General features: G+C 38.7%; 3 protein-coding genes across 7 annotated transcripts; 1 reads left to right on the top strand and 2 right to left on the bottom strand.

Moving 5' to 3' along the window:
- Window positions 1-2,460: 2,460 nt before the first annotated feature.
- LOC122413678 (BTB/POZ domain-containing protein 7) lies at window positions 2,461-21,471 on the top strand. The gene is made up of 11 exons (XM_043424185.1): window positions 2,461-3,146; window positions 4,233-4,499; window positions 6,870-7,234; window positions 7,351-7,901; window positions 8,073-8,236; window positions 8,325-8,709; window positions 8,998-9,150; window positions 9,254-9,410; window positions 9,874-10,052; window positions 16,342-16,557; window positions 17,384-21,471. Exons 2-11 carry the CDS (start codon window positions 4,252-4,254, stop codon window positions 17,672-17,674), a joined length of 2,709 nt encoding a protein of 902 aa, XP_043280120.1. The 5' UTR covers window positions 2,461-3,146; window positions 4,233-4,251; the 3' UTR covers window positions 17,675-21,471.
- LOC122413683 (cytosolic non-specific dipeptidase-like) lies at window positions 4,656-6,877 on the bottom strand. Its single transcript, XM_043424199.1, has 6 exons — window positions 6,325-6,877; window positions 5,807-6,237; window positions 5,454-5,683; window positions 5,185-5,389; window positions 4,985-5,091; window positions 4,656-4,826 (listed from the first exon to the last, which is right to left on the bottom strand). The coding sequence occupies exons 1-6, from the start codon at window positions 6,518-6,520 to the stop codon at window positions 4,739-4,741; spliced, it is 1,257 nt and encodes a 418-aa protein (XP_043280134.1). The 5' UTR covers window positions 6,521-6,877; the 3' UTR covers window positions 4,656-4,738.
- Window positions 10,523-19,657, bottom strand: LOC122413682 (uncharacterized). Of its 5 annotated transcripts, none has more exons than XM_043424193.1 (2): window positions 19,526-19,657; window positions 10,523-12,681 (listed from the first exon to the last, which is right to left on the bottom strand). In XM_043424193.1, exons 1-2 carry the CDS (start codon window positions 19,611-19,613, stop codon window positions 11,438-11,440), a joined length of 1,332 nt encoding a protein of 443 aa, XP_043280128.1. In that variant the 5' UTR covers window positions 19,614-19,657; the 3' UTR covers window positions 10,523-11,437. The 5 variants fall into 5 exon arrangements, with proteins under 5 accessions (XP_043280128.1, XP_043280129.1, XP_043280131.1 ...); XM_043424194.1 differs by lacking the exon at window positions 19,526-19,657 and adding an exon at window positions 19,128-19,239; XM_043424196.1 differs by lacking the exon at window positions 19,526-19,657 and adding an exon at window positions 15,231-15,397.
- Window positions 21,472-22,098: the final 627 nt, after the last annotated feature.

Here is a 22,098-nt window from a genome sequence, read left to right as displayed (position 1 = left end):
GTGGCAGAGAGCACTAAGTGTCAAATCAAGTGGCTATGCCAAATTCACTAGCCTGATCCGTTTTGAAGGGGTCAGCAACATTTTGAAAACTTATTATCCACGGTAATTCTTGATGTTGACTGCAATGTACGTAGGAAATGCCAATAGACCGAAAAACATAGCCATTCCATGCATGACTTTTTCCTGCAACATAAAATAATGAAAATTAATTCAAATTACGAAATAGAATATTGTTGAAACTCTGCATTCACTTTTTAATTTGAATTCAAGTCAAAATGGTTGAGTCTGATTTCATTTCAATTAAAATCAATAAATTTTTCCAACGACTCAATTTGTACTTGTGTATTGCCATTTTTTAAATCTATTTTTTCTACACTCTTATGTTTTGGTAAATTTTCTTAAAGTTTATTGAACAATTTGTATGACGGCGATAATTCTGACTGGGTGCAACGAATCAGTAATTTTCAAAACTTTCACCATAATCTTTCATTATCTGACCAGTGCAAAAAATACCTTAAAAAAATGCACATGACGTTACGCCACTAAGATTAATATTTTTCAATGTTACGCAGCTAAAAGCTTTCGACGAGGGAGGTGCAGGTTGAATAAAGAATTTGCCACCATGTTAGACTACATAACAAATGATGAATCTATTTTGATGAGTGATGAGCTAATGTTGAATGTTATGAAAATTTCATTGAAAAACATGAACATTAGTAGCAATAAAAAAAAGGGTGATTTTTTTAAGGACAGAAAAATGGAGCTGCTTTCACATGATTTTGATTCAAACACATTTTGTCATAAAGTTCCAAGGATTCGACGCGTTTTCATAGTCATTTCAATGTTTGCATAGATCGAATTGCAATGTCGAAAAAAATCTCATTCGTATTACGCAATAACGCAGCAAGATACACGTAAAAATACATCGTTTTTTCAATTTTGCTTACAGGAAACGAAATTCGGACTCTGGGTCGTGAAGCGATCGTTGTTCTGCTGGGAATGAGAAAACGTCCCGTAACTCGGCTGATCGAGATGGCTTTCTGAGCGGCCAACATGTTGTCTCTACAACCGACGAGTTTTTCACTGTCGTGACAAGTGGAAAACGCTTGATTATCCTCGACGAGAACGTTTCGTAATAAAAGCGAGATCGGATCAGCCAAAATCACGTTGCATAGGAATAAAACGTTCTGGGCAGGTTCTGCGCACTCGCGAGTCAATTTACAGTTTAGCAAAACAGTTTACGTTTTATATAAAGAAAAATCGATTTCGAGTGATGCCTCCTGTCATTATTATCAATCGCTAAAAAACTGGCATTGTGAATCTCAGTACTCTTTCGATTTATGCACTTTGCAATTCAGATTATTCGAACGCTACTTTGATTTGCGTATTCGATCTTTAACACGGGAGTTTTCATGCAAAATCGACAACTATTCGAAATTCTATTTTATACGTCAGCGAAACTATCGTTTGTCTCGCAAACAGAACTGAGTTGAGTCATTACGAAACGAAAACTTATCGAAACACATTTTTTTGCATAAACGTCCTGTAGTTTTGAATAAAAATCAGCTTTTTTTTTTTTGATAATTTTCAAATATTCCTAAGACTACACTTTTTCAGATAACGTGGACAAGCCTGTACGTTACTATATTGTGGGAAAATGCAGCTGATTGCAGCGCTGCATGCTGGTGCTAAATAAAAAAAGCGCTGAATTCAAAAATGTTAATTTTCACGATTTTTTTCATTCAACATTGTTTCAACATTTTTGATGAATTTTTATTGTTTTTGCGATTACAAATTGCAACGAACCATCTTGCGTTAATCTAACACTTCTGAGAGTAAAATTAGACTGTGTCAGCCATATTACCGCGGCAACCCATAATAAAACCATTTTTTCAGAAACCCTCAAATGATCTACGATCTTTATTCATTCATGCATCCTTCCAAAAAACAGAATCCTCGTCTTATTGTGTCCATGTTTTAATGGAGGGGATAACTAGCACAATTTTCTCCTTGCTCCCGAAACAATGAAAAAGTGCAAACCAATGCCAGTTTACCGAAAACTGAAGAATTTGAAGCCACATTTGAAAAAGGAAGTTCGCTCCAACGATGGTTAGGAATGTCACAATCATAGAATTTTCAGTTTGCCTAATATGTTAAGGATGAACATTTTTTAAAATCAGTTCCAAACAACGATTCACTTGTGGGTGAATGGGGTGAATGTTCATCGTTCTTGTGATATTCTAAATCTAGAGTAAAAAGAATCTCAGCTGAGATTTTGGGTTGGCAATCCTGACAGCAGGAGCTGCTCCATTATCACTAGAATTGCATCAACGGCGATATATTTATATATATTTGAATGAAAATATATGCACGGAGGCTATACATATATAATGTTTATCGTATATATATGTATATATCATGAATAGTATTGCTATATTTCTTAGTAGATTAACCCTCTCCTCGAAACTTAATACTCTCGGTGAACCGCAAAATAAAATATGTAATGTGTCCGGATAGGTTTCAAAAAGAAAGAAAAATGATCGCGATTTCTCATAAAATATTAACAATTTTTCATTGTGCACTCGATACAGTAAGTTTTAGTCATTCGTTTCGCAATTTTCGAATATTCCCAATCACTAACTGCTCACGCGCAAACTCGACAGCCTTCCTGAAAGTACATACGAGTACATAAAAGCTATGTGAACACGTATATAGATAAAGTTACCGAATACCCCAAATACATAGATGTGTATGTGTGCGTTATGTATACGGGATCTCGATGTACTGGATCTACACACGAAATGAAGTGACAATGTTTCGAAGAAATCGTCGCGCACCCGACGACGCGATTTTACGAAATTATTGTGTTAAACCGTGAAGATGCTTGTAGTGAGTTAAGAAAGTGTGTAAAACAAGGAGATTTAAAAATAGTGGAGAAAAAAGAGTTGAGTTTTTTTGTTCCTTATGCTCTGGTGCTGGTGTGTTCCTTCCTCACTCGCTCTTCTCTCGTGTGCTCGCGATGCATTCGAATGTAAACATGGCCGACAGCGTGTTGTTGAACCAGTGTTTGTGTATGCCCACTACGGATTACTTTAATCTCAAGTCATAATAATCGAAGATAAAAAATATGCTCACAAAGGACCCAGGTAATGAAAATAATCGATTATTATTGTAATTTTATTAATATCTTGAAGAGATCGATGGTTATTTGGGAGGAAATTTTCGTACTAGTGTCAATCGGTCATGCATATATATATATATATATATTCATTGTACATAGATTTCCTTGGATATATGTATGCCAATTCGTGTGTTTCGGGGAGAATGCAAATTCCATTATTTCACGAGTTTCGTCGTTATTCAGGTCGAATTTTTTTTCGTTGACGGGTCAAATACGATGAACGCTGTCCAACGCTTTAATATTCGTTCTTTTATTTTTACGAGTTTGCAGATAATGTATCCCTTGATCGGGCAAGTTGTTGTATGGAACCAAAAAAAAGATGACAAAAAAAAGAGAAAACAGCTGGATTAGCGTTTCAGCTGACCTGTACACAACTCGAATTTTAAAACTCTTATTTCAATCCATAACTTTTTCTTATCTTTTGTGTTTCATCCAACCATGATCGGATCACTTTATACTTTCAGCTTTTCTCAAAAATTTCCTCCAAATGTTTAATTCTTATTTACAAATTTTATAATGAAAATACTGATTTCTCGTTTGCATCAAAACATCGTAAATTTTTCCCATATCCTTTCCTAACAGATTGATACGTTTGAAATGTTCCTTTTAGGTCAGTGGCAGTTTTAAAAACATTTTGCAACTATGACCTACTTAGTACGTTTGTTGCCAGGCTTTAACCCTGCAATGTCAACCCATGTTTATTTTGAGCATTTTCGAAATCTTACATGTTATAAAATTAGTAGATTTTTCAAGAATGATAAAGTTAAAATGGAAAGCTTAACCGATGGTGATTGACGGTACATATTGGAATACAATGTGAAGTACATTTCCTATATATACTTTTTTCTGCAAAAGTCGAATAAAAAAAATGCTCACAACGGTTCAAACATATGCCGAAGCTTCAGATCTGATAGAAAATATCTTCAAATTTAATCCAATTGGGACAAACGAATCTACAATCGTTTGGTATTGGAGAAAAAACAAATGAAATAATGCCTACATCAATAAAGATTTGAATGAAATAAAAATAAAGTCCATTGAAATCTTTCAGGCTGGTGTCTGGGCGAGCGATGAACGTATTCCGGATTCTGATACCGTGCGCGTTGCAGCCGAACGAAGAAAGCGACGACAGTGTCGTCAACTGGCATAGCGGCGGAGGTTGTTGGTCACTGGCGAGAGGACAAAACAATGATTCTCATATGACCCATAGAATGGGAGCTTCCGCTTCTACTAACTTCCCTGCCAATGGCGGAGATCCCGTACAGGCAGCGAGACTTTCCTCTTCTGGAAATACCGAACAATTCGGTATTATCGTTCGGTACGGTTGACTTTTTGTAACTACATTATGCGGTGTCTTTCCGGTTGATAACTAATTGAAAATCATGTTGAGAATAATTCTGTTCCTCCGAACAGGAATTTTTGCTCGTTTTTATTATAGAGCTTTTTGCTTTTTTTTATTATATCAGAGGAAATTCATAATATACATCTCACTATTTCTGTTCCATTATATTTGATTCACTAACGTTTTTATTCCTCGCTATAAGATTGTTTTATATATCATAATTCATTGACATTGCACATGTAAGTCATAATGACTTTAACATTTTTTAGTAGACTCTCAATAGGCACAGAACCTCCTGGTTCGCTGTAAAAGTAAAAATAGAAAGCAAAATTATTTGAAAAACTGTGATGGAGTAAAAAATATTTACAGGATTTTAGTAAAACGATGTGCTAAGAATATTCTTCGCACAAGTTGTTAACCATGAAATTCATAATCCAAATAACTAAATTCACAAAACTTGCCTGAGAGAAAGCACCAACATGTTACATGGATAAGAAGCTGATTTGAGAATGGGTACAGCAGGAAAAGAACGACCATCGCAAACGTAAAGTGGCTCTTGTTGATAAATCTGAAGCCAGGCGTCAAGAGCAAATAATTCAATCATCGATAATTTTTTTATTTTTCCAAGATAAGAAAAGTCTTTGATTTTTTGAATACCGACCGATTTAATGGCTTCAGCTGCAGCCCGATAATTCGAATGTGTTGGCTCTTCTTTCCAGGGATCAATGCCCTTATCCATTTTCAGTTGATATTCATTCACTTTTTTCATTCGATCCCACACTTGCTTTATATGACTTTCAACTTGGGCATGAGTGTCGGCGGCTATTTGATTTTTCACCAAACTGATGGAAAACTTAACTATCGTTCTGGGAAACGAGAACAATTTCAATTTCTGAGTAAAGAAAAAAAAACTCTAATGAAAGAATGTACCTGCAGGGAATCATTGTAAAGTTATGAGGATCCGTGTGATTTGTTTTCGTTTCAAAACTGTGGATACTGACGCTGGGCAGTCTCGAATTATGGATTACGATACGAGACTCAATTCCCTTGTGTCTGAGTTTTCTCACACCAATTTTTCTCTTTAAATCCTCGGTATTTACATTCATATTTTTAATGGCTTCTTCTTCTTGCATCGATGGACCTACCACGTCTTTCATCAGCTAAAAAGTGTATTGTTTTCACGTAAAATCATTGTCCATGTATGAGAAAAATCCCACATTAAATTTCTGTTTGGAAACTACATTTCATCTGACTTTTTTAGATTCCGAACGGAATGTATTTACATTTGGAGCAGCGAGCTTGTCGTGTTTGTCCATAAGGCTGGAAACGAGGTGCACGGCATCCATCAGCGGTTGATCGAAAGCACCGGCATACTTTTCACTGTCAATGTCATTCTCAGCGCAGTTAATGTCCAGCGAAAAATGGCAAACCCCTCGATATCCATATCTCAAGCACGGAGTTTCCACTATTTTTTTGTCGATCGCCAAGCACACGTAATCGACGTCGATGAAAAATTCTTTTTTTCTTGACAAAACATCTTGGAGGGTAGGACTGCTCGATTCAGCCAGCCCTTCGACGATGAACTTCACATTTACTGGCACCTCGTTCTTCGTGGCGGAATAAACTTTCAATGCCATCAACCAACTCAGCAGTGCGCCCTTTCCCCCAAGTCCACCATCTTTTTTCGTATCATCCTCGTTGATCGTTGAAGAATCTATCAGCAAATAAGAAGAACGATAAAAAGAGATTTTCGTTTTCACTTTTAAGAATGAATTTTATTTTCGTTCCAAAATTCACTTACCGACGTGCCCATAAACGCAGATAGTTCTGAAGCCTTCGTCGACGATCAATTCCCCGAAAAGAACGGGTGGATATTCGGTACCCTCGGCTGTTTTGTTATTTTTTCTCTCAACAAGTTCCGTTTCCACTTCGAGAGCATTCAGTTTCGATTGAAAAAGTTTCAGCTTCGGAAATAGCCATTTTTCGTTATATGACATTATTGGAAGATGTTCAGAATGAAATTTTGAAGAAAATATTGTGCTCTACCGCTTTCGTAATTGTAGGAAAATTCTTTTCGTTCTGAGACTGACATGGAATAGCTCCGAATTCTTGGACAATTTGTGACGCAGTGGCTTGACTTTTGTCAGTGTGTGCGTACAGCTGTGGAAGTTTCGTGCTCGGTAGTTCTTTTAGTTCCCCGGAATCGTCCATTATTCGAAATAACGAAGAGGCCAATTGTGTGGTGGCATGGACTGAAGTCGAAACTTTATTTTCTCCACGTTTTCGTCGTATTTTATTTTTCGTTGAACGCTTTTTTGTTTAAAATTATTATTCTTATGATTTCAGAGAGCGAAAGAAAAGAGTGACGGGCTTCGCGACGTTGCGAAAGAAATTCATACGAAGACGTCGCTCTTCGAAAGCCTGCGACCATGGCCGTGTCATCAGAGAACTCGTCTCAACGTGGAGTCCTCTCGAAGCTGGAGCCTTGCTCGAAGAATATGAAGCCCTCGCAGCCCTCAAGGACTTGCACGTTCAAGCCGAACTCGCTAGACCTCCTGCCACAACCTTCAAACAGGATCTCTCCACTCTTTACGATTACAAATATTGCACCGACGTTGATCTCGTCTACAGGGGAGCTTGCTTTCCAGTCCACAGGGCTTTGCTTTCAGCACGATGTCCCTACTTCAGAGAATTGTTGGCCGGTTGTCCAGGTCCGAATTCTTCCATTTTCTTATCGTATTTTCTTCGCAATTGCTCATCAACAATAAATACTATTTTTATCATGGTATCATTCGATATCATTTTGCTGGAATGTTTCATTTTTTAGGCTACGGAGCTCGTATATGCCTGGACTTGAGAACGCCAAGCCTGGAGGTTCAAATGTTTTCCGCGCTTTTGCGTTACTTGTACACCGGTGACATATGTCCACACGACACGTCGCTCGACACGAATTTATTACGACGATTGGGCGAAGAATTAGGAACGCCGAATCTCCTTGAGCATGATTTACGGTATTTATTGGATACCGGTGATTACGCTGACGCGGCATTGGTGTTCACATCGGACAGTGATTATCAGAGACCGGATAGCGGAAGTTCCGAGTATGGCTTTCGCCCGAAACTCGAACTCCCTTGCCACAAAGCTATTTTGTCCGCTCGTTCGCCCTTCTTTCGCAATTTGATACAACGTCGAACGAGATCCGGGGAGGATCACACCGAAAGGGCCCTTCACATACCCACGAGAATCGTTCTCGACGAGTGCGTCATACCCAAAAGATACGCAAGAGTATTGTTGCACGCTGTGTATCTTGACACCGTCGATCTGTCACTTATTCTTCGTGGCAGCGGCTGTGGCAATAGCGCTGGAAGCCTTGGCGAGGTGAATTCCTACATTTTTTTTCAATAATATTTTTATGATGAGAGTCATCAATGGCCTGTGATTATTTTATTTATTATGGATTGAATGCGGAGTTTTTTTTACAAAGCTTCTGTACAAAGTGAATAATTCATGCCTTCAACTAGTTTCGTCTTTGTATTTTTCGTTATTTAGGTTCAAGCATTGACGCATACGGGACGAATGCGACCGAGTCCTCTCGAGGAAGCAATGGAGCTCTATCAAATCGGTAGATTTCTCGAGCTCGACATACTCTCTCAGGGATGCGAAGATCTCATTCTCGAGTGGCTCACTCAGGATTCTCTAGCGACGGTTTTGAGGTAAAATCGCTGAAAACGAAATTCCTTCAACTTTATTATAATACAGTCAAACAATGTTGTACTGAGATATGAACTTTGACCTCCGTAGATGGGCCAGCCAACCACACGGTTCAGCGTGGGTGCACAGACAAGCACTGCATTTTCTTCGGGAAGAATTTCAAACGGTCGTTACGTCTCCGATACTCCACCAATTGGACCACACCCATATGAGCAACGTTCTCCAAAGTCATTTCCTTCAAGCGAGTGAACTAGAAGTATTACAAGCTGTATTGAAATGGGGTGAACAGGAACTTGTCCGAAGGATGGAGGATCGTGAACCCAATTTGTTGAGTCATACTGTACACTCGGTGACCCGAAAAGGCGTGAAAAAGCGAGATCTCAGTGACATCGAATTACGTGAAATACTCAGTGAACTTTTGCCTCTCGTCCGAATGGATCACGTTCTTCCGGCCAGCAGTGAAATATTGGCACAAGTACGTCTAAATTAAATGTCAATATTCGATTGATTCTCAATTTCCAAACATGGTAATTCGTCAAAAATTAATCACCAAGAACATAAAATTTTTCAATATTTTTTATACTAATGATTGAACTCTTTTTTCTCGAAAAAATCAAAATATAGAAGGAGAAAATTCTTAGAAAAATAGTTGAAAATTGTCGGAAATGGTGCGGTTAAAAAACTCATGCTTCGAAATTTCAAGCAGGAAAATTTTTCAATAGTTTTATCCGGATTGTCTTCAAGGTTTTTTTTTTGTTTTCAGGCTATTAGAAGAGGTCTCGTTTCGACACCGCCGAGTCACATGATCGGAGATGAGAGAGAAAATCTGCGAATAAACGCTTGGATACGAGGAGGCAAGAGGAATGGTCTGTTCGTGAGGCCTCGATTATTCATGCCTTATTACGAAGAGATAAAGGTAGGTAATTTAATTTTCGCGCTTCGACCAAAGCCGCTTCGTCAGTGGAGTTTCTTCTCTCTCTTCGTCTTATTTGTAATTTACTATTTTTTTGTCGTTACAGGCTCTAGTCGAAGAACAAATGGTTCAGGAAACCGAATTATTGAGATTACGGAGGGCTCGCTACATTCCTGATATTCCCGACACTCTCTACATGGTCGATGAAAAACCAAGGTCGATGGGGGCAGTCGGGGTGGACGTTCTCTCTGCAGCATTGCCAGGTAACAAATTGTAAACTATTTATTTCAGTCCGTCGCAGACATCGCTGAAAACCAATCAATTCTTGCTATTTAATACAAGAAAATGAGTCATCAGAGAGGAAAATTGAGGGAAACGTAATTCATCGCACCGCAATTTGCTACGCGGCAAAGTTGAGACTATTTTGTCATTCCAGTCCCATTCAGTCGAATTATTGCTAATTTTTTTTAAGAGAAAAAAATACTGGTGCATACCTCCGGTGTTTAATTACTGTCGATGAGTGGCCAACAATTTGTAGAAATTGTAAGAATTGAAGTCTCTTTTGACTCAACACTATTTATCTCGACTCCACGAGGAATCGTTTACTTAATTAACTCTAACGAATAATTATACTCTATTAACCTTGGTCTTAACAAATCGTAACTTGGCATTTTTTAAAATTTTCATTATTTAATTTCTTTTCTTTTGTTTCTTTGAAATATTCAGTACCAGACTCGGCCACAATGTCGGCGATGCTTAAGCGTGAACAAAAGTTACGACAATCCCCAAGTTGCCAAAGAGCCGTGAGCTTACCTCTCTCATCGAGACACGAGATTAATCGACAAGTCAGATTACGCGTCGTGAGAGAATTCAATCTGCCGGACGCTGTTGCCGATCTTCTCGAGGTAAGTATCTCTCCTCTTTTGTATCCTTCTTAATTTTTTGCAAATTAATTCTCGATCACTAACTACTCTGGATTTCGAGAGACAGAAAACGCACGCGGATGGAATGTCGTCCAATAATCTCGCGCAATTGGAACAGTAATTTTCATCACTTTTTTCGCATAGTATTTTAAATATCCAACTCTTCGAATTTAATTAACTTACACAAATGATCGAGGCACGAACGCGTCGAATATTAAACTCTCGATCTTGAATTGCGTTTGATTGGCGTTCAAGGTCAAGGCGCATAGGAAGTATTGCACGTGTCGAATTGTCGCGAAAATTATAGCAGGGAGGAGACAAAATTTTTTATACTTTTTGTCCAAATCTCCAATTTTATAAATAAAAAATATAAATAAATTCTCCATCACTCTAGCAAATTGCCTCAGACTTACAAATTTTTCGTTTTCTTCTTTCAGCCAAAAATTTCAAAATTCCCCAGTCAAATTTGAATTTATTCCTCATACCGCAGTTTCATGCATACAAAACAAATATCATTGAAAAAGATGCCAATTTTAAGGAATTCCAGCCCATCCTAGTGGTTTATTATCGTAGATTTTCATTCTTCTTCCTGGGTTCGATGGACTGGAAAAAGGAGCTGATATTTTTTTCTTTTTGCATATAGAGCGCCGACTCAGAGTAAAAGAATATCTACGAATTCTCGCCCTTTTTGGAGCTGATTTCGGAGCTAACAATTGATGAGTTCAATGCTAATTGAACATTCTATGAACAAAATGTGATATTATTTCAAATTAAATGTACAAATTTACAATATTTTTTAGATTCAGTACACAACATTTTCGATTTATGTATAAACGATCAATGAATTTTTATTATGATAGGACGCATCATTATCATTCCACACGTAGTCGCACAGCATGAATATCTTTTGAATGCTTCTGGGATTTCGTTGTCGAGAATCGTTAACTCCTTATTTTATTTCGCAGTGATGATTTGCACTGTTCTTCACTCCTGCAATTTTTCTCGTGCATTGATTAGCATTATATGCATTTTTTGCATTTTTTGCTTCAACCATTCCAATTATACACTTCTCCAAATAAATGAGAGTTGGTGTTTAATTTAAATTTGTAAAATAATCTATTCACAGTGAGAATAGAGATTCCGTTACGATGGAATGGTTTTGGCATTGATAAGTTTCCTAACAACTCGAATCGTTGTCGTTTTTTGTCCCACTAGTTTTAAGGTATACAGTGAAGTTGGATCTATTTCCATTGCTCAAAATTAATTTTGTAGCCTACTGAAAGGAAAATCGATTCCATTGCATGCGAGCGTTGCTTCTGGCTTTAACATTGTTTTGTGTTCAACAGGTTTGTATTGGAAGTTAAGGACTATTTGATGAGCCATCCACGCTTGTGGTAGAATTGAAGGGTGTGGAGCATTTTCTGATTGTAAATTTCACCGCCGCCGATCGTCAGGAAGTTTTCTTTGCTCTTGATGTCCTCCATTTTGGGAACGACGTCGGGTTTCGATTTGATGACTTGATTCATCATGAGACACTGTGGGAATTTCAAAGTAGCACATTCGTTGAAGCGCTGATGGAATTCCTTTTTGGGATAATTGGTAGGATCGACGGTCATCGATCGGAGAGTATCTGCGAAGGCCTCGTAATAACGGTCGATCAAACGATCGAATTCTTCTTCGATCACTTGCTGCGTCGGACTGGAGATGAGAAAGAAAATGAGGTCCTTGACGCCGTAGTCATAAACGCACAGTTGAAAATCAACGATTTTCATGTCGACGACACTTTTCGTAGCTTCGTCATGCTTGAACATCATATTGTTGGTCCAAAAATCGTTGTGGACGAGAGTGGCCCATTTGTCCTTGGGCTTCTCCATCTCCGGAGACTCCTCGAGGCTCTCCAAATACTTCATTGTCTTTTCAACGCTCGTTAAGTATGCCTCGCATCCTGGTATGAGGTTCAAATCCGCGAGTGCCTTTGCAATCATATCTCCGACACAATTTTTCGCAGTTTCGTTAGCCGGTTGTACGAGTGCGGGTAAAATCAATTTTTCGAATATTTCCGGCTTCCTCGTCCTCATCGCGATCACTATACCGTGCAATTTGCCGAGTTTACGAACCGCCAAATCGGCCTGACTCGAGTTCAGACCCAACAAACGGTCGACCGTTTTGTAACCGCTGTAATTCAAATTTTCCAACACGATCGCTGCCTCGTCGTCGAAAACATCGCCCTCCCCCAGGCCCATTCGTCCGCCGTAATAATCCGCTCCCAGCCACGTACTTTCCGCTTCCGTGATTTTATTTTCACGCTGCAAAGCCATAAACGCCGGTGTAAGATCGCGATAAAATTGTAATTCTTTCAAAAAGGTGAACGGCGTGTTGAACAACTCTTGCAGCCATGCCGACGGTGGAGGCAATTTTACCACCAGATTAACAACTTCCGTTCTCGAGTTCCTTTCAACCGTCGCGTTCACCGCGATTATCAAACTCCCGTAGTTGTCGCCCGGATCTGTCAAATTCTTCCAGTCCACTTTTACGATCTTCAAATCATTGCCCAACTTTTTACTCAGCAACGACGTCAAGTTTTTTACTGGTAACGAGTTTTCCGGCATTTCTGCAACAGTAATTCGTCAATTATGCTTATGCGAGCGTTCCTCGAGTGACTCGAAAGCGACAAAAAAACTAATGAAATTCACAGACACGTGACAAATTCGTTGAAACGTTTTTTGGAGCAGTGATCGCACATTTTTCTCAGGAATTCAATTTGCCAAAGTTTCTGCAACGCAATTGCTTTCAAATTTTTGCCTTAAAAAATCTCAAACACTCAAACAACAATATAAAACCAACTGTCAACACACATTTTCTGATATTTATCGACCAACGAATCTGTTCGCGAGGTTTTTTCAGACGGTCAAAGTAAATCAGATGGTCTGCAGATAAAATTGAGCGCATTTACCGAGTTGGAATCCCAATCGAATCGTTCAAATTTGAAGATTAATGACCGCGCAACCCCGACCTGCGCGTCGCGAGATGCCACAAGTGTGTGTTTTCGTTCTAAATCTAGATTCGCTGAATCTCGGGCGGTTTAATAATAGAATTGAAAGTTCAGTCGACTGTGTACGTGGCGCGGGGGCAGGGGGAGAGGCAAACGGAGGGAAAAAACTCGAGTGCAGAATTGTTTTGACTCGGCGGTGCACGAAACTCCCGTGACGAATTAATAACACGCGAGGAGGAATAGCGAGTTGGATTGGAAAGAAGAAAAACACAAGCCCGAGCGATTGCAGCACGCTGCGAGTTTTGACAAACAAAGATTTTAGTTTGTGCGTCGCATAGGCTTGGCCTTGGTGCGAATATTGAGTACGCTTCCTCGATCAGTCGCCTCGGATTATCGTTTCAGAGTTCCCGCATTACGTAATTCCACGCGTGCACCAATGGGGATCGCGATTTTCTTGGACGAGACGCAAACACATGCGTCTTGCGTCTCGACGAAAACGAGAATCTCTTTAAATTCGATCGGTGCTCCCGCGGATCGCGGCGATCGATTTACGCCGCTGAAACCTCCCTCGTACTTGGCAACGTAAAACGAGAAATTGCCAGTTTCCGATCAATTGAAATTCCCGGTTAGAGCCCGACGCTTTATCGGCCAAATTGTTCCGCCTTGAAAAGCCCGCTGCGAAAGGTCAGCCGCGATAATTCTTTATCTAGGTCACCAGCTCATAATGCACCAGATAAATAAGACCGCGATTAGTTCAAATTTGTCTCGCAAATCTACGTCACCGAAAATCGCTCATAATCGCGAGCAATACCACCCACTCCGCAGATAAGCCAATGCAAGTGTTTATTCCCGTTTTTTCAATAGCGGTCAGCGCTGTCGGACTGAATTTAAAATAATTTTTTTTCCCCAAAAAGCTGTAAAACCGTGCGAAAGAAGCCTCGCTTTTTTTCTCGTTTATTTTCACTGGGCTTTTCGATCACTAAAAATTTCGAATTTTCGAATTTGGCGAGGATTTTATCGTCGGATCTTTTCACGCGAATCTGCAAGGCTTCTTCGAGGAGGCGTTTTATTGAAATTATTCCCCGAATGACTGGGCGACTTACTCGATTATTTCGCTGCTTCGTATCGTTTATGAAGATAATATTTCCATGTAGTAAGCAAAAGCACTTTTCGTCGCGCTCGGGAACGTACGCGACACGGGTAAACTCAGAGACATACGAACTCGCTCGTTCGAGAGCGTTTTTATTTGGAAATTTCGGTGTATCGAGTCTTGCCAACGGTGCTGTGACAACTGAACATCGCTTCATTCCGACCCTTTATTTTCCCCCCTTGTGCGCGTTCAGATGTGCACGTACCCCTTCTCCTCGATTTTTTCATCTCTCGGACTTTTAACGAACGTCTCAATTGAGTTCCGCGTTCAGACTCGAGTTCACTTGCTCACGAAACGTACGGAGGAGCCTTCGGATCTGGAGCGGTGCATTTCGCCACCGAAAAGTTTCATCGAATTTTGACATTTTTCTGTCGCGATTATTCCGAATCCTCGAACCACCAAGTCGTAAGATTTCGTTCGAACAATTAGAAATTTGTCAAGCGAATGATTGCGTCATCGTTGAACGGCTCGGGCTGCCCTTGAATAATATCCGCATATTTTTATCATCGCGAGCAAGCACGCGCGAATATTCCATTTCCATAAATAATATTCAACCAAACGGTAAGAAGAATTGAATGAAATCAATTTGCCAGGCGCGCGATTCAGTTGTGATGCAAAGTGCTCGCGGGCTGGTCTGGGTAAAAACGGAGAACGAAGAATACGGAGAAAAAGCTACGCATTTTTGTCAAGTCTCGAACGAGACGTGAAAATGATCGATCGGGACTATCGATGTGTGCGAATAGTAATGAAACGTTTGAAAGCGTTGAGTGTCGGCGTTTGAATAATGCAACTTATGCTAATACCGTTGTCAATAATGAATCAAGATTATTTTTTATTTTCCATCACTTTACGGTGCCTCGAAAAGCTTTTTACGAACGTCATAATTATCAACGAGGACTTTTGACCCCCTTAACGAGGCCTCGAGACTCCGATTTTGGACGAACGATTCCGACGATTTCTTTATCGTCCAAAGTTCATCGCTTCTTCCGGAGCACGTTGAATTTCTATTAAATCTTACCTTCCGCGCTCCTCGACATTGAATAATAATCACAGATCGATCACTCTATTTTCTCGGAGAGTATGATCGAGAACTTTCGCATGTACGAGTGAACGATTAACTGTTAATGCAGGTCTTAGAAATAACCGGCCTCATTAAACGTTACGGTATCACGATCGAGTGGCGTTGTACGAGTGAGCAAATCTGAGTTGCGGTCAGAGCTCTTATCGCCTTCGATGTCTGATGCACTGTACAAATATACAAACTTTTATTGTCACGATGAATCGTCATTATTTTAAAACGGGGGGTCGTCCGAGTTATCGTTTTATATTTATCGAGAATATTCGTCGAGACCGTTGAGCTCGTACGAGATTATTCATTCGGGGGAAATCAGAAACTCGAAAAAATCATGAAAACACGTACGAAAGGACGATCAGAGCGATTAGGAGTACGCCGATAACACAAACTCCTTCGACTCATTCTTTCGATTGGATAGACGCATCTTTCGTCAATATTGACACCTCTTTGATCCAATCTTATCAGGAAATAAGCAAAGGTGCGACGCAGGCTAGAGTATAGAAGCTACGAAACGTCGAATAGTTCGATGCTAGTTCTCGTGACGTTTTATCTCCCACAAGCTCCAGATAGTTGACCCATAAAGATTATCCGTGCTTTGTTTTCTTATCGAGGAAAAATATTTAGGAGTCCACAGTCCTCGGATTATTGCTCGATCGAGAAAACAATAATTATGAAATTCTGCAGAATCGTTTGACGGATGTTCGCAGGGAAATTGAAAGATTTTTAAGCAACCAATCATTTTTTTTCATTTTTTCTTTCCCTTTTGAATATTCCAGTTTTGGATTTCCCTCGGAGGCAATTTGTGAGGAGTGAATGCTCCAAATTTCGTTGATTTTGAATATTTTTGGAGTAAATTTTCAGGGAGACAATCTCGAAACGATGTATAAAAAAAAAACAACCTTAAAATCAGGGTTTTTAAAGTTTCGTCGATGAACGTTCCGAGATGCATCAAAGTTTAGTTGTAACGAGAAAATCGTCAGAAACAATGACACTTTAAAGCGAAATGTTTAGCATTCCAGAAACGAAATGAATGTTTCTTCATTCGTTGTTTCAGAACGCAGCATGCTACAATTTAGGAGAGCAAGACGAAAACGTGACAGGCATGGAGGCCGTGAGTACAGGAAGCATAAGTATCAACAACGGCGCTCCAGCTCCTCCGATGTGTTACGGAAGAAACATGACATTTCCACGACAGAATGCATCTTATGGGCTACGACACGAGCTCCCAGCAGTTGTTACAGAAGGAGAGAATTATAGACTTCCCGGAGAGGTGATCTATCATTACAGGGCGTTACTTGCTTTTTTGTTTTTATCCCCCTTGACATTGCCTCGTCAATTAATTCGTTAAGACTGATTAATACTTTGCTACGTAAAGATTATTTTCTATCTTCACAATTTTTGCTTCGTTTTCGGTGAATTAACTGTGAGCGAGATACTCGAGCCAAAAGTAAAATATTTCGAACGTTTTATGATGCGATGAGGGAATCGACGAAGCTTTTTGGGGTTTCGAAAAGATTTAAACAATCTTCGATTGGAATTCATAAATTGGAAAAGGCTTTTAAAAAATTTAGCGAATCGTAAATATTACACGAGTTATTCAAATCACTGTCGCAATGACGTCAATCACCCACTAATTATTGTAAAATAATAACGTCTCTTATAATTTGAAATCTGGCTACCATTTGTTATTCGCTAATGACAACTGATTGGAAAAAACAATGATTTTCCCGTTTCGAGTTATTACTCCGCGCAGCGAACAATGCTTACGTCATTTGGCTATCGAAGTTTTTTCAATTTACATACAAATTGTCTAATTTCACGCTAAGATACAAATTTTCAGGACTTTTTTCATTACGAAATATTTTGCCTTTTGTCTTTTGGTCTCTGGACATTATTTTTTCAAAATACTTTTGTTTTCAACCATAAAAACGTTTTTATTTTTTATGATGATGCTGAAGTTCGTACTTTCATTTAGTGTTGCCCATTCGCGAATTTTACGCGAATTAAAAGTGTGGTTTTCGACGGAAAATTGACCAAATAAATAGTCTAAAAAGAAAACAAAATTTTTATGAATTTTTGCTTTCAAATGTTCGCAGCATCAACAAGAAAACAATGTTTGCGGTGACGGACATTTGTCCGGTATAATGCCGGACGTGGCAATGGCGACTGCGTCTTTTGGTGCCCTTCAATTGGTCGAGCAGCAAGAACTCGAGTTGGATTTGGGTGACGGTACATCGCACTTGTTGCAACACGGGCCGGTGTCAATTGGCACGATCGGGCCCCATCATCCGCTATTACCGCATCAACGTCAGAGACACTTCCCAGGACCTCCTCCACCCCCTTACATGTATCATCGTTCAAGCTCCGGTTTGCCGAGATTCATTTGAGACGAACTAACTCGGGCGCGATCTAACGTGAGAGAATAGCTCTCGCGCCAATGATCGTCGTACCGATTAAGCTAGTTATCTTGTAACATGACAAAAAGTCAAGGATTCCTTTCAAATTCCTGCTTAGTTAGGAAAGCTCGCATACCTAGAAGGATTCCAAAAAGTCATGAAAAAAAACTTCTTCCGTTGGTAAACATACATTTCGAGAAGTCTTCACGGATCCGGCTTACACGAGAGAGTAAACCACTAAATTTACTTATCAATTTTCTCAAAAAAATCGACCTTCCTTTATTGGGTTCGAGGTCTCAGCCGTGGTTGCGTTTTGAGGCTCTTTCTCACGAGCACCGATTGAACTAAAAATATCTTTTTTTCATTTGTCGATTTTCCATTCTCCGTCTCTCTTGTAGTCTTAATTATTATCGTTTTATCAAAAATTTTTGAGATAGAAACGTTCAGAGTAACAGTGGCTTTTGTCGATTCTCTAGTGATCTAATTGAGTGTCCGAAGCTCTCGAAAGGTGGGAAAATTTCGCATCATGCGACCAACGTTCAATGTGTAAGCTGAAAGTCTGAGAATGACTTGATCCTCCTAGGTGTACGTACTTTCTCAAGGGGACAGTGATGTCTTATCCCTTCGGAGATTCCAAAGCGATCGTGTATTCAATGTATAAAATCAAACAATCTGTCAAAACGAAAGGAACGTTCGAACGCGAGCGTGCAGTTCCAGAATCATCCCCATTGGTGACAAAGCCCATTTTTCCTGACCACTAACAGGATAAAGTTCTTTAGATTTATAGTCAATAATTCACAACTTCCTTTAAAACAGCCATCTTTTGGTGCGATACAATGAATTTTCTTAATTGTTTTTTAGCGTTTTTCTTCTGGAGAAATTTTCTCCAGTTAACTCTCGATCTCGATTTACTTCACCGTAGATTAAAGATTCTTCGCGACATCCAAATTTCGTTGTTGAAATGATTTGTTTTTGCGGATATTAGGATCAAGGAAGGTCAAATAAAGTTGCAAAAGATTGGAATTGAAAAAGAAAAATCACTTGCAAATGTAGCCTCCGATGCCGGAGGTCTTCAACAATGAAAAATACTCGCTACTGAAATTATTTACTTCTTGTCATTCGAAAATTCAGTGCTCAAAACAATTTATTTAATTTATCTTACGTCGATGGAAGATTCGCGAGTGTCTGAAAGAACGAAATTTAATTATTTATTCAAATTTATTCGATAGTGGGAAAGTAAAAAAACGAAATACGAAACGTCACATGTTTCCCTGTGATGCAGGATATGGACAGTGAAGGAGCTTACTGTTAGGAAAAGAAAAGCACGAGGCGTAATTCATATTGGACCAATGTAACTATTGTCAGTTTAAAATGTAGCGAAACGTAGGATCATATTAATTGTAATTTACGCACATTTAAGGTATCCTGGGATGGATTTACATACCTTCAGCTTCTGAAAGTCGTGCTCTCAATCTTTCGTGTTTCCTTCTTTCTTCATTTCGACTATTTTTCATTTTTTCTCAAGACAAATCCGATATCGAATGAGAACTTTTTCGTTCATGACGAAATCGCATACAACGAAATGCCAATGTCATTGAAATCATTTGAAAAAAAATGCATAAACTCTTATCAGAATGTCAATCATCGTTTATACAATATTGCTCGTTTCATATTGTTGAAAATAAGAACCGAGCAAGCAGGCTCGACTTTCAGAATCCAGTGGATATTGCGAACTGCTTGGAAAATACTTATGCGAATAGCAAATTAGTAGCTCTCTCTCTCTCTCTCTCTCTTTAAATGAAAAAGAAAAAAAAACGATGAAGGGTTGACTAAAGTATGTACCTGTTTGCGGCGATATGTCATCCATATCCTTAAGGAGCATTTTTCTGTTCTCATCGCTATTCACTCTCCTACAATGTATAACAAACATTTGAGGCGGTGTAAATTTTTTTGCTTGAGTCTGAAGCACCGTGCAACGAATATTTCCAATGATTAAATCAGCCGCAATTCTTCGTTACATAATAGCCCGAAAAGTCATCGTTGAATAAACTCTTCCCGCAAGCTTGCATCATTATAATTCACGCAACGATTCGTACATCCTAACTTGAAAAAAAACGAATTTTGTTAGTCGAGAGACACAAAAATACTCGACGACGATATGCGCCGTTAGAATGCTGCTTAACATTGTGAGGATTTATCTGAGCGATAATAGCGAAAAAGAAAAACATGATTAGTGATATGTTCACGAAGGTACGTGCAAATTTGTTCAACAGTAGAACTGTTAAGTAGAATCCTTTGTGTTGAGCTGAAGAAATAATTGGAAAAAAATGTAAATATACATTGATAAATAGCGCGACTCTCATAGATTAGACTCTTTATTTTTCTTCGTGATTCGGTCGGTTGCGAATTGTAGCATTTTTGAAAAATTCGTCATCACCGGGAACAAATGCAAAATGCTTCCAATATCTCAACATATTTCCGTCACGAAGTATCGCAACATTCAATGACAAGGCTTTTTTTCTCTATCCGTTCGATTTTTCTCCATTTTATTAACTACTATTTACACTGCCATTATTGTAGTAAAAATAATTCGCGACATTTATTGATTAAAAAACGAGCCACCCAGATGATAAACCGAGTGGATCGAACGAAGAATTCAAAGGAAAAAAAAAAACAAAAACAAAACAAAAAAAAACGATCTTGTAAATAGTTTAGACGTACGATTTACGAGGACCTGTTGCCAATATTCAAATTGTACATAGAAAGTAAATGAGTCAACGGATAATTGGCCCCAAAATGAATTTTTTTTGTTTTTTTATTTTTATTTTTATTTTTATTTTTTTCGTAAAAAGTGAACAGAACATGCATTAGATATATGAATATATATAAAAACCTTATTATAAATCGAGTGGAGTTTTGAAACTCCCTTCGAATATTCTGTTTTTCGTGACACCGTCAAATTGATGTCTGGCTCTGGTTTAATCTCGATTTTTATTTGTTATGTTTATCATGTAGTCGAAAATCGAAAATGTTTGACGTTATTAGAATTTTATATAACGATTGAATAATCGAGCGAGTCGTTCAAGTTCCGTTGAACGATCTTCCTTCGTACGACTGCCAATCCAATCTTCGGATATTTTGTGGTTTACTTTTTGCTTTCTAAAAAAAACAGCGTGTCGTAAAACAATAATTTAGCAAATTGAGTTGGTGACCATCCGATCACTGAAACTCTGGTCAGTTCATTTGGTTTTCCCACTAAATTCTCGTACGCTGGATTGAGGAAAAGTAATCTAGAAAAAAGAGCAATCGTCGATAAAGAGTTGATTTAAAAAATTATTTTTGAAGATTAAACTTCGACGAGATTGCCATCGTGCTTCAGATTTTTTGCAGACTCGAACAATCAGGACGCACGCGTGTACTCTGTCCATGCTCGATATGTTTATTTTTTTCGTTTTCGAGTACCTGAGCAAAGATGTGACGACTCCGAATCCTTACTAGTTTTGTGATATTTATTACTTTTCGCTTGTTTCGTTAGCTCTTTTCGTCGATCCATCGATCGATCAATCTCATTTGAACGAATAGTTCATTCGTTTTCCGTACTTTGACAGAATATAGATAAGAGAAGATTTCTCCTTTGTGGAAGGTGAATGGACTATCAATAGTTGTGATGTGTATAATTTTGTCTTTGTTTTTACAATATGATTTTCTTCCACCATAGCGCGCAAAATAAGAAATGAAAATATTGTTTCGTATTAGTTTATCAATAAAATGTTATAGTGTCTCTCTCATTACTGCTTGTAATTATCGTTCGACAAGATTGATGTGTGATCCACGTTATTTAATCATCGTGAAAATGAGGTTTCCTGCTCTCGAGGAGGCGGAACGAACGAAAAAAAATATAATCGTGACCTTGTGTGGTCATGGGGGTTATGAATGATTGTCTCTATTGGTTTAAATGCACAACGTTCATTGTGCCCTAGAGTGTAGGAAGATGGGTCTAACTTTTACAGAAAATGAAAAATCGATGACAAACTGCCAGGACCTCTTTCGTCTTTCGTGTGTTTTCTTTTCAATTTTTCGTTTCTTCATAAAATATACTCCATAGCAATGAGCAAAAAGTTCAGTGGTTCAAGTTTGTTTCTCGATGCCAAAAGGAATGAAATTTTTGTGAGATTTTTCATTTTCTCTAGTACCGAAATTCTCGTGGGGCAAATAAATGTACAAAGCACTCTTGCACGATGCGAAAAACCTTGACAGCTAATGTTATTTTCGACTCTCGTCACGCGAAGTGTTTTCACGACAAAAAACGTCCTAAATTGGCGTTTTTCAATTTTCAACACTCGTAAAACAAATTTTTTTGAATCATTTCCATTTCACAGAACCTGAATCAGGCACCTTGGATATCGAAATGTTCA

The sequence above is a fragment of the Venturia canescens genome, chromosome 7 (assembly GCF_019457755.1).
Source record: "Venturia canescens isolate UGA chromosome 7, ASM1945775v1, whole genome shotgun sequence".
Classification (NCBI taxonomy): domain Eukaryota; kingdom Metazoa; phylum Arthropoda; class Insecta; order Hymenoptera; family Ichneumonidae; genus Venturia; species Venturia canescens.
Note: the sequence above shows the minus strand (reverse complement) of the source record. Positions and strands in the feature narration are given on the sequence as shown.